Source organism: Lycorma delicatula, chromosome 9 (genome assembly GCF_047948215.1).
Source record: "Lycorma delicatula isolate Av1 chromosome 9, ASM4794821v1, whole genome shotgun sequence".
NCBI lineage: Eukaryota > Metazoa > Arthropoda > Insecta > Hemiptera > Fulgoridae > Lycorma > Lycorma delicatula.
This window is the reverse complement of record NC_134463.1, coordinates 123,765,493-123,792,742: the sequence shown is the minus strand read 5'-3', so window position 1 is coordinate 123,792,742 and position 27,250 is coordinate 123,765,493. Positions and strand designations below refer to the sequence as shown.

At 29.9% G+C, this 27,250-nt stretch overlaps 1 protein-coding gene across 2 annotated transcripts; it reads right to left on the bottom strand.

The window, feature by feature from the left end:
* Positions 1–617: 617 nt before the first annotated feature.
* Positions 618–27,250, bottom strand: LOC142329813 (uncharacterized). 2 transcript variants are annotated; one of them, XM_075374657.1, is made up of 7 exons: positions 27,138–27,250; positions 25,581–25,727; positions 19,250–19,378; positions 18,125–18,238; positions 13,937–14,065; positions 9,678–9,785; positions 618–8,146 (listed from the first exon to the last, which is right to left on the bottom strand). In XM_075374657.1, the coding sequence occupies exons 2-7, from the start codon at positions 25,722–25,724 to the stop codon at positions 7,073–7,075; spliced, it is 1,698 nt and encodes a 565-aa protein (XP_075230772.1). In that variant the 5' UTR covers positions 25,725–25,727; positions 27,138–27,250; the 3' UTR covers positions 618–7,072. The 2 variants fall into 2 exon arrangements, with proteins under 2 accessions (XP_075230772.1, XP_075230773.1); XM_075374658.1 differs by lacking the exon at positions 27,138–27,250 and adding an exon at positions 22,567–22,864 and having other exon boundaries at positions 25,581–25,634.

Here is a 27,250-nt window from a genome sequence, read left to right as displayed (position 1 = left end):
GTAAAAATCTATAGATTTATACAAAAATTAGTTGAAATTGATTAAATCAATCTTACTTGGGATCACTCAATCACGTGAAAAATCTTTTATTAAAAAAACTAATGAAAGTACTGACTAATTTGTTGGATTTTCACTTAATGAAAAAAAAATGATCTGAAAAAAAAAATCTCAATAATGAATTTATTATTAACGAGTTATTATTTTGAACAATGAATCATGTATGTAATAATGAAATTACTCTTAAAAATATAATTGATAAAAAAAAAGGAATCGGAGCTGCTTTACTAGTAGCTGTAGTGGAGGCCTGTACTTCTTTGTAACAAACCCTATAGAAATTCATTCTCTTCTCAAATTCATTGTAATGAATGGGTAAATTTTTTAACCCTGCATATATATATATATATGCACGGTGTCCCTGCCTATGGAGATATGGAGAAACTTTCAGGAAATTTCTACTAGTGAAAATAATGGAAAAAAATTCATATAAAAAAAGCTAGATTTCACCCTGATTTCAGCTGTATATCTGTGCTAAATAAGATTGATTTTCATTAATACTAAAATTAAAATAAATTTTTAAATTGAGAGCAATGTTTAATGAAATTAAAAATGAACAGTAATTGTGTAATAAACATTTTAATATTTTATTTTTGGAACAATATTTTTTACATTTTACAACATTATCAATAATAAATAAATAACAATAAATATATTAAAGCATACATGATATTCATTCAATTATCAGTATAATTCATTTTTAAGGTCACCACACCAACCATCACAACAAAATAAACAGAAAGACTCATAATTAAATCTTAAATAAATATAACCAGTAATATATATTACATACTTTCATCAAATTCATGCAATAATAGCATTATTAACAAACTTGATAACTAATATTTTTCTTAAGTCCAATCATGTTTATGTATTATAGTAAAAATATCACAATTACGATGGTTTTTTTTTCAAGGTCCGATCGGTCACGAAATTAAAACCACAATGAAAATTAAAAAATTTTTTATTTGTAACAAGTACTTACATAGTTACGCTATTTCTCTACATAGTCGCCACTCCGATTTAGACATTTGTCGTAGCGTGGTACCAACTTTCCAATACCCTCATCATAAAATGGAGCCGCCTGTGTTTTCAGCCATGTTTTTACGCTGGTCTTCAGCTCGATGTCTGTGCCAAAATGTTGTCCTCCTAGCCGGCATTTCATGAGAGCAAAGAGGTGAAAATCTGATGGAGCAGTGTCTGGGCTGTACGGTGGGTGATCAAACACTTCCCAACGAAAACGCTGCAGTTGTTTGTTTGTTACAGCTGCAGTGTGCGGCCGAGCATTGTCATGGAGAAAGACAACGCCTGATGACAACATTCCTCTCCGCTTATTCTGAATCGCCCTTCGTAGACGTTGAAGAGTAACGCAGTATGAGGCTGCAGTGATGGTCGTGCCACGATTCATGAATTCCACCAAGAGAACTCCATTCTGGTCCCAGAACACAGTAGCCATATACTTTCTGTTGGAGAAGGTTCGCTTGAACTTCTTTAATTTTCTGGGAGAATGAGAATGCGAATACATACACTGTTTAGATTGTTCTTTTCAGTTTCAAAATGTTTGTTGAAAAAATTCTTCTCCATTGTGGTAGCGCTGGAGAAATGTTAGGGAGGTGTCCATTTTCATTGTTTTGTGATGGTTGGACAGCATCTCGGGAACCCATCTCGCACACAGTTTGCGGTACTGAAGTCTCTCACTAACAACGGTGTAGAGAGCCGACCTTGAAATTTCAGGAAACGAATCACTCAATACAGTGTAAACTGACGATTTTCTCAAATTGCCACATCCACTCGCTCAATGAGATCATTGTTGACAGTCGCTTCCTTCCCTGACCGCCTGCATCATGAAAATCTGTACGTCCTGCTTTAAAGTTCCTGCACCATTGTCGCACTTTGCCGTAACTCATTGAAGTTTCACCATACACATTACTTATTCGTCGATAAATTTCAGCTGCATTACACCCCTCAGCCTAAAGAAATCTAATTACCGCATGCACTTCACACTTGGCGGGAGATGCTATTCTTGTAGACATGTTTACGTGCCAGCTGCGTGTTCAGAACTAATCGAAGTGAAGCGGCGTGATTGAAGGCCTTACTAGAGACGCTGTGCAACACATACGTGCAAAGGTTCATCCGATTTTTACGCGGGTTTTTATTTGCGACCGATCGACCTTGAAAAAAATAACCCTTGTAACTTCTACATTACTTTAAACTGCCCCCTTTTACTAACAGCCTACATATATCTACTTGAAAATATTTACATCATTATAAATTAATTAATATTCTAAAAATATCAATTTACAATTTTATTTTTTTGTTAATAATATTATTATATAAAAACTTATGAAAATAATTGTGACTATATATTAATTAATTATAGCATGATGAACTGCCAACAGCAATTAAAGATAAAAAAATAGAAATTATGAAAACTACTAAAATGCAAATATGAGTTTAACATTTTTTAATTAAGTTTATTTACAGAGGAGTTTCGACAATATAATTTTTACATTAATTAACGATTGTTAAATATAATTAAGAAAATTAATAAAAATTATTGTTTAATAGCAATTGAAACATAATATATTATAGTATTACATTTAAATCTGCTAAATTTTTGGTTTGAACCCATCAAAGCATGTTATTATTTTCCATACTACAATTTCGACATCCACAAGCAGCTGTAAACAAGCCTGTACTTGCTAAGGCATTGGTCTGTAGTTGCTTTAATTGCTAAAAGTAAATTAACAAATATAAAATATATCTGTCACTTTTTGAAGAAAAAATCTAAAATCAGCTATCATAAAACTCAAATAGCATTTACATAAATACAGTAAAACAGTACTTTTATCAAAATGTAAAAAAATTATGCGATTCCAGCATTCATAAATTATCACAAAATTACTTTCCTTATTTAATAATAAAATAAATCTGTTGCAAAAGATAAAGAAAACAAATATTCAAATTTGTTATCCAACAAAACCGCTCTTAAGCAGTTTCTCAGTTTTGTACCTTTACAGTACAGCTAAACAAAAAAGTGAAGGACTCTCAAAAAATCTTAACAGCAACAAGTTATTAGAACAACAAACATCAATTGTACCATTGTGAACCGACCTATAATTAATTTACATTCTGTTCACCCACATGAAATATGAATGTCCCTCAGAAAATATTTGAAGCGGGTCTTTCTGTGGGCACATATCAATGAGACAGTGCTACTTTGGTCATGTAAATACTAAGTACCAATACATCCAGAATAGGATAAGGCGGTGGATATTTCATCTGATGAACAGAGTGCAATTATAGGAGTTGGTTCACAAAGTACAACACTGTTTTTGTTGATCGATTGCACCGTGTCATAATGTTAGAATAAATAGTATCAGATCAGATTATTCTTAGTTTAAGAGCACATATTTTTTAATTACAAATATTGAAGGTAAAATAAATGTAAACTGCATATGAAGGTAATAATATAAACTACATCCTGTACAACTAACCGATTGTTCCATCACAACTGGAACGTCCAGGCAGAGCATCCTGGAAATAGAAGGGTGTGAAGTAAGGATGAAATGGTAATGGCAGAGACATTTAATAAATAGGTTCTCATAGACTGAATGCGAGAAGCTGAATATAACTGTAATGTAAGGTGTTTGTAATAGCTGATATTTTTAATAATGTTAATGTAATTATTGTAGACTGGATTATTTGTAACGCTCAAGCTCTCATGGCAATTATTCTTTAACATAGGACTGTGATGGAAATCCAGTAAAAAGGGTAGCCGTATCAAGCCCTAATTCTTTGAATTAGATACTAATGCTTGATGTTATGAACCAAGGATGTAAATTATAGCATTATAATATTTGATCTTTCAAATTCTATTGCAATTTCTCAGGGCAATAATCTTAATAATAATGATAATCTTGCGTAATACTATTTCAATATTTTATAGAACCAAACATGTTAAAAGCACACTTAAAAACTTGTGTTTGTTCTTAGTTGATTAAACATGAAGATTTATGAGACTCGGTAAAACACATAATCACATCAGTAAAACAGATAAAGTCAAATATAATTACTTTTTTATTGTTTTAAAAGATGCTGCAAAAATAATTTTGTTTATTAAACATTAATGCAATCCAATGTAGATTCCCTGCATTAAACAATATTAACAAATGCAAATATAAATTTAATAACTTATTCAATAAATATCTTATGTCGTTACATGTCTTATTCGCTAAAATACTAAGAGCAGCATTCTTTATTAAAAAAAGTACATCCAAAAATAAAAAAGCTTTTATTTTGCACATCATTGAAACTTGTCTATATAGTAAACATTATTATTCATGAATATATTTTTTTATTAATGAAGATGTATTTTTATTTAAGTGAAACGCATCTACAAAGTCAATTAAACTGGTAACACATGAACATTTAAAAAAAAAATATTTATATGTAATAAAATTTAATAAATATTATAAATTACATTACACTAACAGGCAGAAGAATGATGGGTAGAATAAACCTCATGCTAGGTGGACAGCTGCTATGAGAGACATGATAATGTACCTGGGGGGTACAGATCAACAAATCATGTAAATTTAGTCAACACATAGTAGACAGTTGTACAAGGACCTAAAAAATCTTGAAATCACTGAATGTGTTGATCACACTAATCAGTCAGCTCCAAGGGCTTCCAAACGCCGATTAATCATGTCAATGATAATTTCAGTGTTATTGTATGCTGCCTCGGTTTGGGGTGGAGCAATGAGAGTCATGAGGAAATGGGCACGTTTACACAGTCCACAGGTGAACGTTGTTGGGTGTTACGGCGTGTTATATAACTACGTCATACAGTGCGGTGAGCGTGTTGGCATCAGCTTTGCCAATTGACCTTCAAGTTAGGAGTGCAAGAGCTTTGCTACGATGGTATGGGGAAGCGTGAGGACAAGGTGTAATGGAGACATGGCATGAAAGATGGCTGGAAATGAAGCAGCCTGGACAAGGAGATTAATCACAGACTTAGACATATGGACGAAAAGGAAACATGGCAATATAGATTTTTAAACGTCACAATTGCTTTCCGGCAAAGGAATGTTTCAACATTACCTCAATCGATTTGGCAGACGGGACACTCTGTGCTGCATGTTTTGCAACAGAGAGGACACAGTGGAGCACACCATATTTATGTGTGCACAATGGTACCTTTGGCGAACATCGACAGATTAAGACCTGAAAACCTGGTGTCCTTCATGCTGTCCTCAGAAGAGAACTGAAGAGCCTTTGACACGTATGCTATGAAGGTGTTACACGGTAAGGGCGCTGAAGGGAGATGCCGTGGACTTTAGCGTAGGGAAGGGTGGACAGCCCCATCTGTGAGTGCCAGTATGCTTAGGTGAGCTGGTTCCGATGAGCAGCTGTGGACGCCAGGACTAGCGTAGGTCAGAGATAAAATCAAGACAGAGACCCGGCCGTCGTGCAGGGCCCTGGAACGACATAGTCGGGCCTGGTTACCCCCTCACGGGGATTAGAGACAGGCAAAATAAAGATCAAAAGATCCAATCGGAGTGGCCAAACTGCCGTGCCGGATTTACTGCTGGTGAGCGAGAAGGCTCTCTTAGAGTAAAGGGACACTTCCCTGGGTTGAGCTTTAATTATATTGTATTGCTGAGGGGAGTATGGTGGGGAAAAAAGTTATGGTAATACAATACAAACTTCAATACTCTGAATAGTCAGTTATATTTCCTCACCTAACCTAACTAAAATCAATTAAATCTCAGTTAAACCAGCTATTTACTTTGTAGCAGAAAGAAGCGAAAATCCACAAATAAAAATAGAGTGCACCGCCCTCCCTTTTGTTAACAATAGTCCCTAGTATTTTAAATTATATACCTATGAAACTGATGGCAACAACTTTTAAATATTATTATTTTGAGCTTTAAAAATTAACAGATTTCTGCTGAAATAAAAATCAAAAATAAATTAGATTGAAACAATTACAAAGGATCTCCAATAACTATTAATTGAAGAAATTTTTATAAACAGGATTTCCACTGAATTTTAAGGTTCGTTTTTCCTGACTTTACTGACCAATTCATTAAAATTTCCTGACTCTCATAATGATAAATATTTAAATATTAATAAGTACATAAATATTTTTTTTGCGGTCCCTACCGTACCTGTAGCTGCCCAACTCACACTTTTTTTTCTATTATTAAATTCATTTTTTAATGATGTTTTCAATCAATATACATTTAAAATTGGGCTAATTTTTGTGATAAATTGTTTCAGTAATTTACACTGTTAAGTACAAAACAAAAAATAACAAAACTATAATAAGTTTTTTCCTGATGAACATCATGGTAACTAAAAGTAACAGATAAGAAATAAAAGCTAACTAAAGCAATTTTTAAAAATAATTGGCACACACATAGAATTGCTGAACTTTTTCACAAAAACTAGCCTGCATTATTTTGTCAAGTAAAAAGAAAACTATATTTCATAACTTGGTTTGCATAAAAACATTAAGATACATAGATTTCAATTTAATAAAGAATATATGTATGTATATAATAAAGAATATAAAGGAAAATTAAAAGTAATACAGATAAGAAAACTAGAACAGAAAACACTATTAATTACTTGAAAAATATGTTGTCATTATTAGTCCAGTGTATTTGCAGAATGCCATCAAAGTACAGTACAGGAACATGATTGATGACAAGAGCATTTAATAGCTCCAAGCTGAATTTTGACACTATACAACTATCAGGAAAAGTAATTTTAAAAGTTGCACCAATATCTTCACGTAAACTTAAGTATAACTTATTTTGTACAATATTGAGAACACAAATAATCTCAGCCTTACAAACATAATCATTACAACAAAAAGAAGTAATTTTTTAAAGTATAACTCTCATTAAAGATTTTTCACAAATGTTACAAACAAATTTTTTCTTTGGTGTGTAAATTAATATGCTTCTTTAAATTAGAAAGATGATTAAAATCCTTTTGGCAGAATTTACAGACATAATTTTTTTTCCTTTGTATGAATATTAAGATGCTTCTTTAAACTAGAATAATGACTGAAAACCTTTTGGCAGAAGTTACAATCATAATTTTTCTCTTTTCTATGAATATTAAGATGCGTCTTTAAAGTAGAAGAATGACTGAAAACTTTTTGGCAGAACTTACAAACATAATCTTTCTCTTTTGTATGAATATTAAGATGTTTCTTTAAATTAGAAGGTTGATAAAAAACTTTTTGGCAGACGTTGCAAACATAATTTTTCTCTTTTGTATGAATATTTAAATGTAAATTTAAACTAGAACTTTGATTAAAAGTCTTCTGACAAAAGTTGCAAACATAATCTTTCTCTTTTGTATGAATATTAATATGCGTCTTTAAATTAGAAGGTTGATAAAAAACCTTTTGGCAGAAGTTGCAAACATAATTTTTCTCTTTTGTATGAATATTTAAATGTAATTTTAAATTAGCACTTTGATTAAAAGTCTTCTGACAAAAGTTGCAAACATATTTTTTCTCTTTTGTATGAATATTTAAATGTAATTTTAAATTAGAACTTTGAGTAAAAGTCTTCTGACAAAAGTTGCAAACATAATCTTTCTCTTTTGTATGAATATTAAGATGTTTCTTTAAATTAGAAGGTTGATAAAAAACCTTTTGGCAGAAGTTGCAAACATAATTTTTCTCTTTTGTATGAATATTTAAATGTAATTTTAAATTAGAACTTTGATTAAAAGTCTTCTGACAAAAGTTGCAAATATAATTTTTCTCTTCATTATGCATAAGGTGGGTTTTTAAATCGTTATCATGAATAAGAGACTTTTGACAAAAATTACTATTATTTTTTTTTTTACAATGAAAGTTAATGTGTCTCTTTAAATAACATTTACATCGGAATCTTTCACTGCAATATTCACAAACCAATTTCTTTCCATTCTGGAAAAATAACATATTTTCACTACTTATATTCTCCACTAAATTTTCTTCCATTGTTACATCACCATATGCACACTTACATTCATTGGATATTTTGATACTTCCCTTGATGTTTCCTTTATCGATAGTAACCTGTAAAATCAAAAATAACTAATAATTAAAATTGCAAATGAAAGAGACAAATCAAAAATCAATGTCCAATTATGACGGAATAAAATTGGCACCATCAGTCTGTTTTTTCATGGAGCCCACTGTTTGAAGGCAAACTTACCTCAACTGCTTGAAAACTTTGTTGTTCCTCAGATTCCTGCAGGATACAGTTTCCAACAAGACAGTGCTTCACCACACTTTTATTGAGATGTTACCATGTTTCTGAACAAGGCTTCCCTGGATGTTGGATCAGATGAGAGGTCCAACTACATAGCCAACTAGATCTCTCCCACATATCAGTCTTTTGGACTTTTTTGTTGGGATTTTATTACAAGTTGTAACAAAGAAAAGTTTGAGATTTGTACAATTTAAAACAAAAAATTGCTGTAGGCAATATATATATATATATAAGTTTATCTGGTAATAGATTGTTTAGCATGTTATTAGCAAAGATAAGGTACCTTATTATTGGTTTTTTATGTTTAACTTTGTTGTAATGCTATGTTTACTGGTACATTTTATCAATATTGGAGAAACCTAAAACCCATATTTTTAACAAGAATGGATGACTTCAGACCTAATGCTTTGGGTCAGTAACACTGTATCTCAACATAACATAAAAAAAACCAAATTTTTAATCATAACATAAATACCAGTGAACCAATTTTTATTTTATTTGTACACAATTACTTGTCATGCAAAGGGGCTTCCAATGAGGTATCACAACCTAAATTGTCTCATTTAAAAAAAATAAGTTTTCAACTCCTAAAAATTTTGAGAATACTTAAGAGCAACATTTTGTGTTGGTAATTTGAAAAATAATTTTCAAAGTTTTAATCTACAGCTTATGATTATTTCAAATGGTTTAAGAAGTAATATCAATAACTTTATAGTTAGTTTGTTGGACTGGATTTTAATAAAGTACAACCTAAATGGTTTTCACACCTACTGAGCGAAGGAGAGGGTGGTTTTTAATTTTCTTTTCACCAAAATTCATTTTTTTTTTCGCTTTGTGATTAATGTAATTAAATGTTACTATTGCCATTTAAGATTTTTGAATTGGAATAGGTATAGTGGAAAGGGCGAGTTCCAGCCCTTTGAAAATAATTTTAAAAAGGTTCCCTCCGAGAATGGCATACATGACTGCAAACAGAAGTATGATGGAACTGATAGCTATTGAATAATAAATGTGGTAGCTTTTTACACCGACCTCTGTAAAACTAATTTATACAAGCAAATTTCTACATAATGTACTTTTTGTACCATATTACTATATCTCTTTTTTCTTTTATTTTACATACGTTCCAAATTTCTTCTTAATTTTACTGAAATACATTTACTTTTTATCTTTAATTTTTTTACTTAGTGTCTTACCCATTTAATATTAGAATGAAATGTACAGTATATAGGATAAGCCTTTTTTAAATTATCCTTTTCAATTATCCAAATTTGGCCTAGCAAAGATTCATCTGGATAATTGGTGTTTCACTGTATGAAAAATCTAATACCTTACCACTTCATTTTCAACTAAATTGGTCTCTTCAATTGCTAAAGGATCTTTTTCGATGTCACCATTACTAATATCAAGGAGTTCCTCTTCCAGTTGTAGTAAATCTACTTGCTGTAACAAAAAGCAAAACATAAATGCTTCAAAGTAAATATGTTTATGACTTTTGTATAATTTATAAAATTAAAATAAATTGTATCTTTAATTCGCTTACAACTTACATAAAAAGTGCAGCCACACTTAAATTATTACTATTATTATTAGGTGATTTTAATATGCCAGGTTTGGCTAAATGTCATCAAAAAATGCTGCTACTCGCCTTACAGATTTTTCTACAAATTGTAATCTTTTACAATCCAATAATTGTTAAAACTCTTGTGGTTATTCTCATGATTCTGTTTTTTTCTAATCATACTAACATTAGTGTTAATATTGCTTATGGTGAAATTTTTTATCATGATAAATATATCATTTATCACAAACAAACATCATCAGCGATAACACTACCTAAGATTTTCAATTCTAATATTATTTCTTATAAATACTTCCTAGATTATACAAATATTAATTTTGTAATATTCATCATTTACTAAATGAGAGTTTGATTGTAAATAATATTTATTTTTTATATCACCATATAAGCATGAAGCTTATGAAAAGTGTCACTCCTGATCAGGATTTTATCAAATCCTGAGGAATTACAACATTACAACTATGTAATAATAATATTGAATATCATGTACCAAAAGTACATAAACAAAAAATTTAATTTTCAAAGCGATTCTCTAGTGAACTTTTTATCGCAATTACAAACAAAGTTCCATAAGCTTAAAAAACAATATAAATCTACTTTAAAATTAAATAATGAAATTGAATCAGTGTGTCATAAATGATGTTGGTGAAGCGGCAAGATAAATGAGATGTCTTGTGCTAGACAACTAAACTCAAATTAGAATGCATAGAAGTAGTAAGGAAAGGAAAGAAGGTAATGCTTCCAAACGTTGTCAATGATTATATATTTATGGACAGAGTTGATAGGATGGATCAAATGCTGAGAACACAGCCACTCGAAAGAAAAGACAATAATGATTGATACAAAAGCAGTTCTGCCAACTTTTAAATATCACTATGTTCAATGCTCTGTTTTACAAAAGAAAAGTGGTGGCAAGTACAATCCTCTTCAATTCAGAGAGCAAATTACTAAAATTCATCAATTCTTGTAAACAAAAAAAATATTGTTAAAGACTGAAGATCAATTAAAATTTAAATTTATTATCTTAGAAAAAGAATAAAAATAATTAAACGTAATAATACTATAACAAATGATCGCCTGTACTCATCATTAAAATTCAACATTCTAGATTTAGTAATGTGAAGAAGATACAAGAATATGAAGATGATGTAAATAATATTTATATTGTTGTACATTTTTATGCTTAGTATATGTAGCATGTTTCGTGGCTCGATCAGAATATTGAGAGGTTGACAATTTAGAATGTTTATATAATTACAACTTACAGGTTTAAAATGTTCATAATTATAACCAGACAAATTAATAATAAGCGACAATAATAAAACAATTAATGAACACAAATATTAATATAGCAATTACAACCACAATAATAATCAGGATAATAGTAGTAAACGATAATAGAACACATAACAACAAATCAAAATACATAATGTAATCAACAAAGAATAACAATCAAAATATTACACATCAAATAGTTATAAGGGTTAATAGTAAATACAGATTATATACACAGGACAGAGTTCAAAAAATCGTTCGGAATTTATTCCAGGTAGAAAAAAAAACTAGAATTCAACCCATTAAAAAAAAAAAAAAACTGCTAGTCTTAACCCTTTTTAAACACTTTGTCTTATATTAACAAACGATCTTATAAATTTCACTTGCAAATACCCTTGCTACCTATCCTAAAGTTTATTGCATTATTTCTTCCACTTATACACTTATAGCTTTACTGTAACTCACCAATAGTATTTCTTGTTTACTGGAATAACTCGTGTCACAATCTTAGTCTTATTGAACTGGATTCACGACTCTCCTTGCTGGACTGACGTCTTGCACTCACATCTTCACAGACACACCTGTGACTCTCTTCGCTGGACTGGTTTGCAGAACTCCACCGAACTCACACAACTCGCAGCCTCTCCTTGCTGAACTGCCCTTGTGGGACTGACGTCGTAACACTTTGCAGACTGGTTCTAATATTAACCCACCGGATTGGTCTAGTGGTGAACGCGTCTTCCCAAATCAGCTGATTTGGAAGTCGAGAGTTCCAGCGTTCAAGTCCTAGTAAAGCCAGCTATTTTTACACGGATTTGAATACTAGATCGTGGATACCGGTGTTCTTTGGTGGTTGGGTTTTAATTAATCACAGATCTCAGGAATGGTCGAACTGAGAATGTACAAGACTTCACTTCATTTACACTCATACATATCATCCTCATTCATCTTTTGAAGTATTATCTAAACGGTAGTTACCGGAGGCTAAACAGGAAAAAGAAAGAAAAGACTGGTTCTAATAGAACTCTCTTTTAGCTGGTCTTACTGGGCTATTTATACTTCTAGCCTCTTTACCTACCAGACTGGACCCAACTCATAGTGTGAAAACAGTTGTTCAAGGCTTTTGTTCCCATGAATTCCAAACCTGGCCTCTTCTCACCGTACAACAGGTGTTCACTGCATGTTAACAGGCAGTATAACAAAGGATAATTGTTTAAACGACCATACTTTACAAAAAGGTTCTCCTTTTTGTCCCTTTCTAAATTCCTGCAATTGTACTTTACATTACTTTTATAATCGGTAGGAATCCTTTACTCAGGCTCACTATACCGGTCTTGTTACAATATTGTATAAATTGGAGTAAAACAAATACTGTTATATCAACACTATTTTGTAACAACTTTAATACAAAAAAATGTTAAATAATCTTAGTATTAATGTTGTGACTATAATTATAAATTTATCCTTAAAGTTTGCCTTCCTTAGTTTTGATTAGCTCTGTTACAGGATTTTGTACAGACTGACAATGCAGCATCCCATGAAAGTCAAATTTTCATATTAGGTTTTTAGGGTTCTGTTATTATGTTTGGTGATTATTTTTTTGTTATTTGAGGTTATTTGGCACAGTGGTAAGTATGTTGGTGGTTAATTGAATCCAGACTAGGCAACTTAAAAAAAAAGTAATACATTATTTGAAAAATTTAAACACTATTGAAATAAATCTTTGCTTCAATAAGAAATTTTTTATTGATCTTCATTTTACTGGGTTTTTCAACTGACTTTTCTGCAATTCATTTAACAAAAACACATATGACACTTAAGCAGGAAGACTGAATATGATAAACTCACTAAGAAAATTTTCAACATCATCAAGCCAAGTAAATTAAAGTCCATTTGGATGAAAGAAACACAAGACAACCTGGAACGACTCCAAATCTCAGAAGAAGAAATCAAGCACAGAAGAAAATTTAGAGATGAAATTAGAAATAGGAAAATTGAACAAGAGCAAAAACGACAAACAATAGAAAGAAGATGAACTGAGGAGAGGAAGAAGAACATAGTGAACAGATGAAGAGGTTTTATAAAGAGAAGGAAGTAGAGCCATGATGGTTAAGTTCACATGCTCTCCTAAAAGGTAATAATCAGAAATAATAATAATAATACATATGAGTTAAGAAATGGATCGGATGTAATTCAAAATTTACATTCTAGATAATAATAATAGTAATGAAAAGATAATACACTGGGACACCAATTTTCCAGATGATAACTGGACTGCTTAAAATCCAGACAAAGGAACTTAAAACTAGTACATTAATTGAAAAATTTAATTACTATTCAAGCAAATCCTTGCTTTAATACCACTTATTTTTATCAATATTTATACTGGATTTTTTAACTGCCTTTTTTGCAATTAATTTAATATAAATATATAACTGGCCTTTGTAGAACTAATTATAAAAGTAAATTTTTATACAATTTTTTGTACCATATTGCTATACATCTTTTTTCTTATGTTGAACACTGTATTTTCATTTTCCATATTTCTTCTTAAATATGTTTACTTTTTCCATTTAATTTTTTTTTGCTTATGTCTTACCCATTAAATATAAAATTATAAGTGCAGTTTATATGATAAAACTTTTTTAAATTGTTCTTTTCAATTATCCAAATTTGGCTTTGCCAGGTCTATCTGGATAATTGGTGTTCCACTGTATGCAAAATCTCACACTCTTACCACTTTATTTTCAACTTTTAAATTTTCTGATTTAACTAAGTCAGTCTCTTCAATTGCTAAAGGATCTTTGTCAATATCACCGTTACTAACATCAAGCAGTTCCTCTTCCAGCTGTAGTAAATCTACTTGCTGTAACAAAAAGCAAAATATGAATGCTTAAAAGTAAATATGTTTATGACTTTTTGTATAATTTATGAAATAAAAATAAATTGCATCTTTAAATCGCTTAACACTTACATAAATAGTGCAGCCAGTTACATTATTATTAGGTGACTTTAAGAAGCCAGGTTTTGCTACGTGTTATCAAAAAATACTGCTACTCACCTTACAGATTCTTTAAAGTAATAGTAATTTTACAATAGTAATCTTTACAATCTCTTTAATAGTAATCTTTTACAATCAAATAATTGATAAAACTCTTGAGGTAATTCTCATGATTTTGTTTTTTCTAATCTTACTCACATTAATGTTAATATTGCTTATGCTGAAATTGTTTTATCATGATAAATATCATTTACCTTAGAGATAACGTCATCTAAGATTTTGAATTCTAATTTTATACCACATAAAATCTTACCAGATATAAAAATATTAATTTTGTAACATTCAACATTTACTAAATGAGAGTTTGATTGCAAATAACACTTATTTTTTTATATTGCCACGTAACCTTGAAGTTTGTACATGGAATATGGAAACTGAATTTTGTACCATAAAAGAAATGCCATGCCTGAATGGGATTTGATATTAATCACAGATACACAATTTTTTTAAAGGAATTGCAGTTATGTATTAACAATATTGCTGATTATCATGTACCAAAAATATTTATAAAAAAACTTAATTTTCAAAGTGGTTATCACAGTGGATAACTTATTATCACAATTATTAATAATAAAAACTTCCATAAGATTCAAAAACAATATAGATCTACTTATAATTAAGAATTATTTACGAACAAAGTATATGTAATATTGTTAGTCACAAAGATTTATTTTTTAATTATACTGTTTCGTTGAGAAATCTTTATCCAACGATTCAAAATACAAATTACCCAGCCCTTTGCTTGAGGATAAAAATGGAAAATTAGCCTTAACGCCAAAGACAATTGAAAAATTATAGAACTACTTCAAAAGATTATTAAACTACCACGAACTCGAGGTAAGATTTCAATTCCAAAATCCAGCAACATGAAAAAAAAAACAACCACCCACCTGGACAGATTCACGATGAGTCTACTTCACGACTCGAGCAAGCACTATGTTGTTTGTGTCTAGTGGGCCTATTACCACCACACAACCCGCATGCTAATTGGCCGATATGATGTTATATGATTAGGTGGTTTACCTAGTTTGGTTGGTTTCAGCTATTTTCCATAGAGCCAGAAAATATTCAAGGTTGAGAATAGATGTAAAGCAATAATAATTATAAATAGCTACAAAAGTACTTTATGACAAGTGAAGTCAACATTGTATATAGTTTCTGAATTAGATTATGCGAACATCTAATTCTTAATTTGACATCTGCGAACTTAATTTGTATGCGAAGATGTATGTATGTAATTAGAGGTATGCGAACAATGAAGATATTGGGGATTTTGATAGTTTAATTATAAAAATATTAGCTTCTAATTTTACAAAAACCGCAGCAAAATATAACTGTTCTGAATGAATACATAAAGTTGTTAAAAAAATCTATTCACATTAAAAACAGCTGTTGGGTTGTGTATGAGATCTCCACTCATATTTCTTATTTATATATTTACATTTACATTTATATACTCATGCAAGCAATTTTTTTTTTCCTGTTTAGCCTCTGGTAACTACCGTTTAGATAATTCTTCAGAGGATGAATGAGGATGATATGTATGAGTGTAAATGAAGTGTAGTCTTGTACATTCTCAGTTCGACCGTTCCTGAGATGTGTGGTTAATTGAAACCCAACCACCAAAGAACACCGGTATCCACGATCTAGTATTCAAATCCGTGTAAAAATAACTAGCTTTACTAGGACTTGAACGCTGTAACTCTCGACTTCCAAATCAGCTGATTTGGGAAGGCGCGTTAACCACTAGACCAACCCGGTGGGTTCATGCAAGCAATCTGTAATTTTTTTAAACAACTTTCAATTTAAAAGATTTTTTGGAAGAACTTCAAATTAATTCACCTCAATAAAGCAGTACTTGTTGATAATACTTCCTATCTATATCAATACTATTATACAAAGAGGAAGAGCGTTTTTGTTTGTTCGGGATAAACAGAAAAACTACTCTATCAATCGCAACCAAATTTTTACCTGTGTTTCTCAGCATATTGAGGTTTTTTGATTTCTTTCTGTTGTAGAAAAAAATATACATGAGTATATGTATGTAGTATTGGAGATTTGCCAGTTGAAGCACAAACTTAAATGAATTGAATTAATGAACTGTGACTCTGTATCACTGTTTGAGCTGGGTTTGAACTGATGATTCATATCAGTCAATTGAATAATATTACAAATACGAATAATATTAAATAATTAAAAAAATTTCTGTTTAACAATAATAGGCTTCCTGTGGAGACTGTGTATGAGGCTAGAGTGGTGAGTTATACGTGCACCTCGTGGGAAACTAGACCAATCATTAACATTAAAGGGTAACAATCAGGGTGCCCTTAGGGCGCTGTTTTGGGAGGTGCAATGTGGTGCTCTTGTAACATCTCTGCAAACAATTGTCCGATTTTCAAAAATTCAAACAGGGTATTTTTTAGAAGGTTAAAGCTAACTTTTGCATGAATCAGGTACACTCTCCAGATCATGATTATTTAGAAATGTACATATATATATATATATAAATAGTTTGTCTGTTTGTTAACACACCATGCAAGAACCAAATGACCGATTATTTTCAAATTTGCAGGATAAACTTGTGTTATCCCAGAGAAGGTTTTAATCCTTCAACTGAGTCCGTAGCTCCCAGGGTGGGTGAAGTTGTGGATTAAAGATATTCATTAAGGAAAATATACATTAATCCTTTTACTTCATTACTATATTTCTGCTGCCATTGCAAAGAAATAAGTTATGAATTTTTTGTCGTCAAAGGTATGTGTACTTTAGTTACCAAAGTTTTTATTATTCTCTATTTTGTAATTTAGTTTCTTTTTCAGGTTTCTGTAAAGCAAGAATAATATAATTATTATTTATCAGTATTATTCTCACAACCATGAGGATAACATACAATGCGAGGGGGGTCTAGGAGGTGGAGCCCTCTGGGTGGATGGCAACCTAAGCAAACTTTGCGGTGTCCAGTCCAGGAAAATTGGGAATGGCTAGCGAAGCAACATCTGCAGCCATGGGGTAGGCTAAGATTCACCTGGACTTATCTGAGCCCTGAAGGGTACAGATTCTGGTTAGACAGCTTAGTATTTTATACGAGACCCAACATGTGCTTAATCCCTATTTGGGCAACTAAGAAGATCATGGGTTTTTTATACAGAAATTAAAAAAAACCTTTAAATGAACATTTTTGAACATACATTTTTATAACGTTATAATGCTATACAAATATAAAACCTTCTACTCTACCGTATTTTTAAAATTGCACTAATGATAACTGAAGGTGAACATTCACAATAAAAAAGTGAAGTCATTGATAACATTTTGCATCAGATGACTTGTCAGTATGATTACTTTAGCATTTCTGCAACATGTCTGCAGGGTAATAACTTCAAATATATTTTGTAATAATATGGTAAATATGTTAATTTTCCTAATGTAAATATTAAATTTTATTTTATTTTTATTTCATTAATAAAATTATATGTCATGACTGTTTAAGCTGTGTCGGTTAAGGTTTTAATTACTAACCTAATAAATATTCAAATATGACAAATGATTTCAATTAACAACCGATTACCCAGAGCTTATTAAAATGAGAACTCTATCAACAAGTTAAAATACACACATTTTAGACATCACTGAAGTTTAAAAACAACATTTTTGCCCTCACGCATTAACAATTTATCATTCACACACAACTTAATACGTCCGTATTAATTAAATAGAAATAAATCAAATTAAAAATAATCTTTTTAAAACAGAACTCACCGAAATGAAAAAAATACATTAATTAACAAAAAAATACAGTAATAAAATTAACAGGAGACAAATCAATCATATTTGTTACAATAGCCAATAATTATAAATACTTACATGACCTGGATAAAATTCCACCTCTTCTTCTGTCTTCACAGTGTGTAAATAATTTATTTCAAGTTCATCGGTTTTCATGTTAAGATTAAGCTGCGGTAAAACTTTCTCAGATTCCTTTAAAAATAAGATAAAACTGTGAAAACAAATTAATATTTAATAAATATAACCTGTCAGAGAAAGGTTACAGTTTTTATTCTGATAATTATTATTGCCTCTGAACTTGCTTTGGCTGAGCAAATGAAATACTGACTTATGGGTAATGTAAGAAAATACAGGCATAGTATTCCAAAACATAAATTGCAAAAGAAATTAAACAAAAATGAAATTTATGCAGAGTGTGATAAGGTGGAAAAAATGTTGTTGAAGCGGCAAGATAAACGAGATGTTTTAGGTTTGACAATTAAACACAAATTGGATTGTGTAGAAGTAGTATGGAAAGAAAGAAGGCAATGGATCCAGATGTTATCAAAGGTTATTATATTATGAAGATTATGAAATATAAATATATTTATATTTAGAGATTATGAAATTATCAAATATAAAAAATGGAAAATATATATATATATATATATATATATATATATATATTTTAGTCTCTTAAATAATTGCAATTTGTTCAACTAGTGTGAACAATAAAGCTACCCCACCATGGCTCAATGACATGAGGATATGTATGACATGTAAAAATGTGTAGTCTTGTACACTCAAACCTTTGTTTCAACAAGAATTCTTTTTTATCTATCTTTATTTTATGGTGTTTTATTTACTGCCTTTTTGGCAATTCATATAGAAAAAACTATATATAGATAAACTAATACTATATGCTATAGTATACTATATATATATAGTATATAGTATATAGTATATATATATATATATATATACACATAGGACTTTCCTTAAGTAATTACAAAAGCAAATTTCTACACATTGCATTTTTTGCACCACATTACTGTACCATATTAATTTTTTCTTACATTGTACATATGTTAAAAATTTATTTTTAATTTTACTATATATATATTAAATTTTTTAAATTATCTTTTCCAGTTATCCAGATCTGGCCTTGCAAAGGTTCATCTAGATAATTGGTGTTCCAATGTATGCAAAATCTAACACCCTTACCACTTCATTTTCAACTTTTACAGTTTTTGATTTAACTGAGTTGGTCTCTTCAATTGCTAAAGGATCTTTTGGAATAGCACCATTAATAGTATCAACTGGTTCCTCTTTCAGTTGTACTAAATCTACTTGCTGCAACACAGAAAAATTGAATGCTACAAAGTAAATGTTTATGATTTTTTGTATAATTTATAAAATAAAAATAATCTATACCTCTAATTCACTCCCCACCCCCCCACCCACACACACACACATTCACATTAACTATGTAGCCACAGTCAAATTATTATTATTATTATTTGGTGACTTTAATGGGCCAGGCTTTGTATGAGAAAACCTAGAAAATGTTTGTTAGGCCACATTTAATCATCCAAATTCAAACGTTAAAAATGCACTCACCTTACAGATTTTTTCTACATATTGTAATCTTTTACAATCAAATAATTTTTTCAACTGTTGTAGTAATTCTACAGATTCGGTTTTTATAATCTTACAAACATTAGTGTTGTTAATATTGTTTTTATGGTGAAATTTCTGTGACAAATATAACTTACCTTTAGAGATAATGTTACCTAAGATTTTAAATTCTAATCTTATATCTAATGAATACACACCAGATTATAAAAATATAAATTTTGTAAGATTCAACATTTAATGAATGATAGTTTGGCCCTAAATATCTAATTATTTTTTATGTTGTAACATAAGTTTTAAGCTTGTGTGTTGAATTTGGAAATTGAATTTTATAGCGTATGAAACATGTCGTGCCTCACCGGAATTTTATATTGATCATGATATAGAAATCTTTGCTGAAGAGTTGCAGCTATGTATTACAGTGGTCACTATGAAAGATAGCGCTTGTGTTTAAACTATTGCATCTTAGTTAAAAAAAAAAATCACACAATAAAAATGAAGGTTCAGAAACTCCAATTATTTTTGCACTAACTGGATTCAGCCGATTTTAGTTACATTCATTTGTTTGAAAATTAGGAGCATGAAAAGTGAATTTCTTGCACTTTTTTTTTTTGAAAACATGAACTTTAAATTGCTATAAAATCCAAACCAATACATAGAAAGCTTCTATTTTTCAAATTAGATTAAACGATTGTTTCTCAATAATTATAATTAAGATTTAGCCTAAAACTACTACTATTTAAGCATACAGGTTGTTTTCAGGTAAAAACATCACATTTCGGTTAACATTAGGTGTAAAAAAAATAAATTTCCATTAATATCAGGCATTAACTTTGTAGAATTTTTATTTGTTGAGTTGAATTAATAAACATTCCTGTTTTATGGTGAGGATCATAATAATAGATTTAAAATTGTGGAAATTGGAAATATGTGAAGGGCTGAAGAAGCATTCTCAGTAGGCAGTACAGTCTCAATATTGGTTACAGTATATTGATATTATGTCATTTACATTAGTAAAAATCAATTGCAATGTCAGTCTTCAGTCTGATGGGTTCATTAAGCCCTTGGCTATGATATCTAATAAATCATATGAATATTTTATTTCGATATGTTCAGTTCGTGCTGGTTTCTTAGCAAGTTTATTTAACACTATCGCCCTATGTCAAAGAAAGTTTAGAATAGTAAGTTAATTTGCATTTTTTATCGGGTTATAAGTTAAAGATTTTTTTTGTAATTTCTCTGTAATTATCTTAAGTGTAATATGAACGAGATGGAAACACCTTTGTTTACCGGTCAACAAGGCTGTACAATTAAGAGTGGTTTGAGAAATGTAATCTGCAATAAATAAACATTTTTTTCAAAAGCTATACGACTTTGAATTCCGTAGTGCAATTTACTTTGATAAAGTTCATGAACCCATCACGGAAACATGAACATTAGATGAAGGTCACTACAAAGGATGTGCAGGAGTGCTATAGTAATGACAGTTGCATTCAGTTTGAAATGCCAGGGGAAAATAGGACATGGAATGCAAATCTGTTACTGGAAGATTTCAACAGTCATGCATTGTGCACAATCTTATATCAGTACTAACCCCACCACTCAGAATGAAATTCCTACCATTAAGAAGTTCAAAGAGGAATTACGGGAAAACTCGATGTAAATCTATCGTCTACGACCGTTCGTCGTATTGTGAAAAAAATTGGTTTTTGTTATAAAAAAAAAAACTGAAGATGGTCAACATTTCTTGATGGTAAACCAGATATTGCATTAAAAAGAATTGAATTTTAAATATATTTCACAAATTAAAAATGTCATGTGATGATCAACATATATTTTACATAGATAAGACATGGGTTAATGAAAATCATTTTCATACATACATATGGGAAGATTCAAAGAAAATGACATATTAAAACTAAAATGCTCATCAGAAAGGCAGTCGTTTAATAGTATGTCATGCAGGTTCGGCTAAAACAGGATTCATTAAACAACGTAAAAAGGTTTACAGCAGTAAATTGAAAGCCTGTTCTTCAGATTATCATTCAGAAATGAATAGGGACAGTTTTAAAAGTTGGTTTACAAATGAATTTTTGAATTATTTACAAGATGGAAGTGTAATAAGAATGGAAACGCAACTTATCACCCGTTTGCGGTAAATAAAGTTACTACCAACAACTGGAGGAAAGCTGAAATCCAGTAGTGGTTTCCAGAAAAAGTGGTTGCTTGCAACTGCTTTTACACTTTTTAAGTTTCATAGTTAAAATAAATTGTATAATGTTAACTGATATGATTTTTTAATACCTTTATGTAATCTGTTGTTCTTTTTATACAGATGAGTCTTTTATAGAAATATTGCGAACAGTTGTTAAAATAAATGAAAATAACAACACCAACAGTATAAAAATAATGCAAAAATTATACTTCATAATATTAACAAAGTATAAAGTATCTGATAAAACTGTGTGAAAGACAATATTAGCCATGCCTGCATGTCGCTGGTCATAATAGCAACAAACAGGATACATGCTCAACTACTAGTTGCGGCTGTACTTTTTGAATGATCTTTTCAAACCTTTCCAAACTCAATTAAAAGCTTAATATTAAATACTTTATTTTCAAAATATCGTCAACTTATTCAAATTGTTTCAATGATTACAATGATGTGTTTACCCCCAAAAAAATAATCATTGAAACTAAAAATTGGTTGTCTCATAAGAAACACTGTACGCTTAAATAATACTAGTTTTGGGCTAAATCTTAATTATAATTATTAAGAAACTATTGCTTAATCTACCTTCAAACAAAGAAAATTTATATTTTTAAAGTTTAGGAATCTTTATCTGATGATTCCAAAGATTTTTTAAAATTTGCTAATAATAATGACAACAATAGATCTTATCTACCTTGTATGCTTTTTGAAATGAGTATGCTAATAAGGGCACTGGTATTGTACAATGTTTTTGCTAAAAAATTTGGGAGTGAATACTAACAATGATTTTTCCTCAACTAAAATTACATTTAACTGTAATAACTGCTGCAGTTAAACATTAACTGAGAATGATGTTGAAAGGGACCATTTGATCTAATAATTCTTTGACAGGCCCAGAATATATTCATCCTCTTTTAGTGAAGAAATGCTCTGCCTTTTTTATACAGTTTTTAACTAAGCTCTTCAATCATTCTTGAAATGCTCTTCTTTTCCTAAAACAAGGCATACATTTAGGTTTTCCAATTTTCATAGTATTTATAAATGACATCAGTTTCATTACACACTACTCATATTTTTTTTTTATTTTTTGCAGATATGAAATTGTTTAAGCCTATTATGAATTTAGCTGATATTCAATTACTTCCAGTTGACTTGAACTTTGTATAAAAATTAACTTATATATTATTTCTTCCAACTTAAAAAAATTGATTTCATACTCAATTTGGAAGGTTTGCAAATGTTGATATAACTGTGTAACTGAATAATACAAAAGCTATCTTCTATTAAAGACTTAGCTGTAGGTTTTGATAGCAAGTTATCCTTCAGTGAATACACAGATTATACTGTAAGACACTAAAAATTGTAAATTTAATTAAGAGATTCTCTACAAATTTTTGAAATATTAACTCGGGAAAATTTTTTTGGTTATGCATTTTATATACTGTAGTACTAAATTATGGCTCTGTTGTCTAGTGACCTTTTGCCAACTTGTAATTAAAATTACTAGTAATACCACAGAGAATTTTTCTTAGATATGCAACCTATAAAATCTGTGATTCTATACACTTGATCATTAACTTTATTAATATTTGCTAATAAAATTTTTAGTAGTTATTTTGACTATCCTAAATTATTGCAGCTTTGACTTACATATAATAATGACTAGACTGCTTAGGCGTAATTTTCAATATTTTCTTGGTTCAATCAATTCTCATATATCATCTATTACTAGACTACCTTACTGTGTAAAGAACACTTACAGTACAGTTAATACCTTATCAAGAGCTATTCTAACTTATGAATGATAATTTTGTTATGTACTTATGTTTCCTTTTTTTTGTTTTTTTTTTTTTTTAATATGATTTTGTATTCATGGGTTTCATGCCTGTCTATTTCAATTAAATAAATAAATTCAGTTTAAATTTAACACATTTACAAAATTTAAAAACTTACCAAATACCAATCACCCAGCCTTTGCTTTAGGGTAAAAATAGAAATTAGGCCATAACAACAAAGACAACTGCAAATTTCCAGCAAGTACTTTGAAAAATTACTAAACTACCAAGTACCTGAGGTAAGATTTCAATTCCAAAATCTAGCAACATGAACTGAAAAACCTAAATACACAATTAAATGAAAATAGACAACATCACCCAGAAATTTAATTACAAGGTAGCAGATGATAACTTGACTGTAGCAGAATTACAGGAAGAATCATGAAAAAAAAAGCAAGAGAAAACTGAAAAACTTGCTAGAACAGATATAGAAATCTGAACAAAATCTCACAAGACTGGAAAAATGCATTAATACATATACTACACAAATAAGAAGATGAAACGTAAGTAAACAATAACAAATGAATTTCCCTCTTACCTTTGAAAAATAAAATCCTTTGAAATGCATTTCAAAATAGAACTGAATTAATATAGACTTAACAACTGAGAGAATATGAAGAAGGATTCAGAAAAGTAAGATCATGTGCAGAGCAAATCTTGAATCTTTAAACAATAAGTGAAAAATTACAAGGTATAAAAACTAAGTAATTGTCTTTGTAGATTCAAAAAGGTATAATACAACTCAATCTACAGAACTTCCTTATTCAAAGTTCCTAGAAGAATTTTGTGTGGATCCCAACACAATTAACATTACTGAAGAGACTCTTTCAATCACAAAGTCAGAACTAAAATTCATAACAGAAGTGTCTTCATAAGGGAAGAATTAGAAATTAAAACAGAAATAAGACAAGGGAGAGTGGTTTAGCATCAATTCTCTTTATCTATGACCTACAGAAAGTAGTAAAAGAATGGGAAAAGATGAAAAAAGTTGGAACACACCACTAAATAAAATTGAGTCTGAAACTGAAAGGAATTGAAATAACTGCTTTTTTAGCCTTTGCTGAAAATATTACAATTTTCTTACAGAACCTTGAAAAGGCAGCAGAACAAGTAAACAACCTAAAATAATTTGAAGAGGAAATAAGGCTAAAAATTTCTTAGAAAAATGCAGAATTCATGACCAACCAAGAAAAAACGAAATATGGAAAATCAATAAAGTTAACAAATTTAAATATATGGGAGAAATAATCCAAATTAATGATTTGGATAAAAAAGCCAATCAAACAAGAAAGAGAAAAATAAAATTAGCCTACCAACAAAGGATATTTTCAACAAGAACATCTCAGTAGGTGCTAAAATCAGACACTAAAATACAGTAATCAAACTGGAGGACCTGTTTGCATCATCAGATGCATCTTCAGTTTGAAATCAGATAAAATAAATCAAATAGAAAAATACAGTAAAAACTTGAGAAAGATTCTAGAACCAATAAGAATTCAAGAAAATGGATGCAAATTTAGAAGTAACAAAAACATTTACATATACAATGAAACCGAGAAAATGTCAATTTCATCAGAAAAAGGAGAGCCAAATCTTTTTTCAGTCTCACAAAACAGATTTTCAACCACATTTAAAGAAAAAATGAATGGAAATCAACACAGTTCAGTGGTTGTAAATGAAAATAGAAATATTTTTTCAATACAGAACAATGTTCATCAGAAAACCAGTAAAGATTTCACAGAGAGCTAGAAAAAAAGGAACAACATTTGCTCAGAGGAGAGAAGGGAAAAATAAAGAAAAGAATGAAGAACTGTTGGAAAACCAGGAAAGAAAATATGCAAAAGAAAAATCAAAAAAAAAGAAAAGAGCTTACATGCTCATGTGATGTGTTAGTTTCAGTCAGTGGTAACAGAAGCCATATCATTTGTGCCGCATTATCCTGTTCAGTCACTAATTTAATATTTTTATTAAGAAGCACAGCTTCATTAGTAAAAGTATTATTTACAGGCCCATTCATTATCTGTAAAGAAAAACAAAATTAAAATAAATAACCATAATAATAATAATAAAAATAAAAAAGTATAATAAAAAACCTTTGACTCTCTTTTACACCTCTCATAAACAGCTCTCTTATAATTCCTTAATGATTTTTGTTTGTCTATGTTTTATGGTGGCTTGAGTGAGGTTATAATTGATACTGATGCAAGCTCTCTCAATGAAAAACTTAAGAACACAAGAACAAAAACCAAATAGTTGGTTTGGCTTGACATCTAAAAGAAAGTTGTTACACTTAATGTCAATCCAAAGCAAACTCTCTTAATAGATAATCAGATTGCCATTAAACTTAAAAATAAAGCGATGTTCTACAATAAAGAAAACTAGATGCCATTATGTGAGGAAGATGGAGAAAGAAGGAAGCATTCAATCTGAAAAACAGGCAACCGATATATTTACAAAAGGACTCGTCTGCTTAAAGGAATGAAAACACTCATGCATATGAAAATTCAATGTATATATCGATTTCTGAGAGCTTAAAGTTAAGGGGTATTAATATTTTCGTACAATAATCGTGTTTTATTTGTTTCATAAATTACTTATAATTTTTGTTTTTGTGAGATGTTAATTTTTGAGACTTTTTGATAGAATTGACAGTTTTGCGAAATTATTAAGCAGGTGTATGTAAATAATTGTGAAGATGGTTTTCACCCTTGGTTCAGTGACACAATAGTTCTTTGCAACCTACCTCCGTTTATTTTGGCGAGTTCTACTTGACATACTAAAAACCATTGACGTTTGCTAGGAGTTATCATGAAACAGATCTGTTTTCCATTAATTAAAACATAATTGAAAGCTTAAACAGTCTCTTACAAAACTGTCAACAATCAACTGTTCTTTTTTATTAGTATCGGGAAATAACGGATAAGTTTTATAATTTCTAACAAATAGAAAGAAAATTACGGCACTTATGCAGTTTGTTCCACCCCTTACGTTACTTTATCGTATAAGTCATTACTGTTAACGTTTTGAGCATTTCAGTAGTAAATTCAGTAATTATTGCAATTATTTACTACTTAAATAATCAAAATTAATCACCTGATATAACCATTTTTTATTTATTTATTTTATAAATATAATTTAACGAAACTTAACATATGCTCGCTAACCTTCATTTACACCATGTAAGTAATGGCGTATACGTTAAAAAACGTTAGGGTGGAACAAACTTCGTATGTGCCAAAATAACTAATTAAAAACGATTAATAATGATAATAATATGCCCACGATATAAGAATTTTTTAACATGTTGCTTAAAAAACCATTTTACGATGCACTCAAATGAATTTTATCACAGGTTGAAGCCCACACCACCAATCCAAAAACTCAACTTAAATTTTATTAATTTATATAAGAATGGTATAAAATTACTTACTTAGTCAGATAAACAAAAATGAAAATCAATAAATAAGTAATACTGAAATTAGGATATAGATCTTTACAGGTCATAGAATTATTGATAAATAATGCCAACACACGCAATTGTAC

What these genes read in the sequence shown, in the direction of transcription:
- LOC142329813 (XM_075374657.1), bottom strand. Translation starts at nt 25,724, where the DNA reads ATGAATGGGCCTGTAAATAATACTTTTACTAATGAAGCTGTGCTTCTT. An exon ending in TAAAAGTTGAAAATGAAGTG is followed by an intron (nt 18,239 to 19,249) that starts GTAAGGGTGTTA and finishes TTATTTTTAAAG; the next exon opens with GAATCTGAGAAAGTTTTACC. An exon ending in TGGAATTTTATCCAGGTCAT is followed by an intron (nt 14,066 to 18,124) that starts GTAAGTATTTAT and finishes TTTTTGTTACAG; the next exon opens with CAAGTAGATTTACTACAGCT.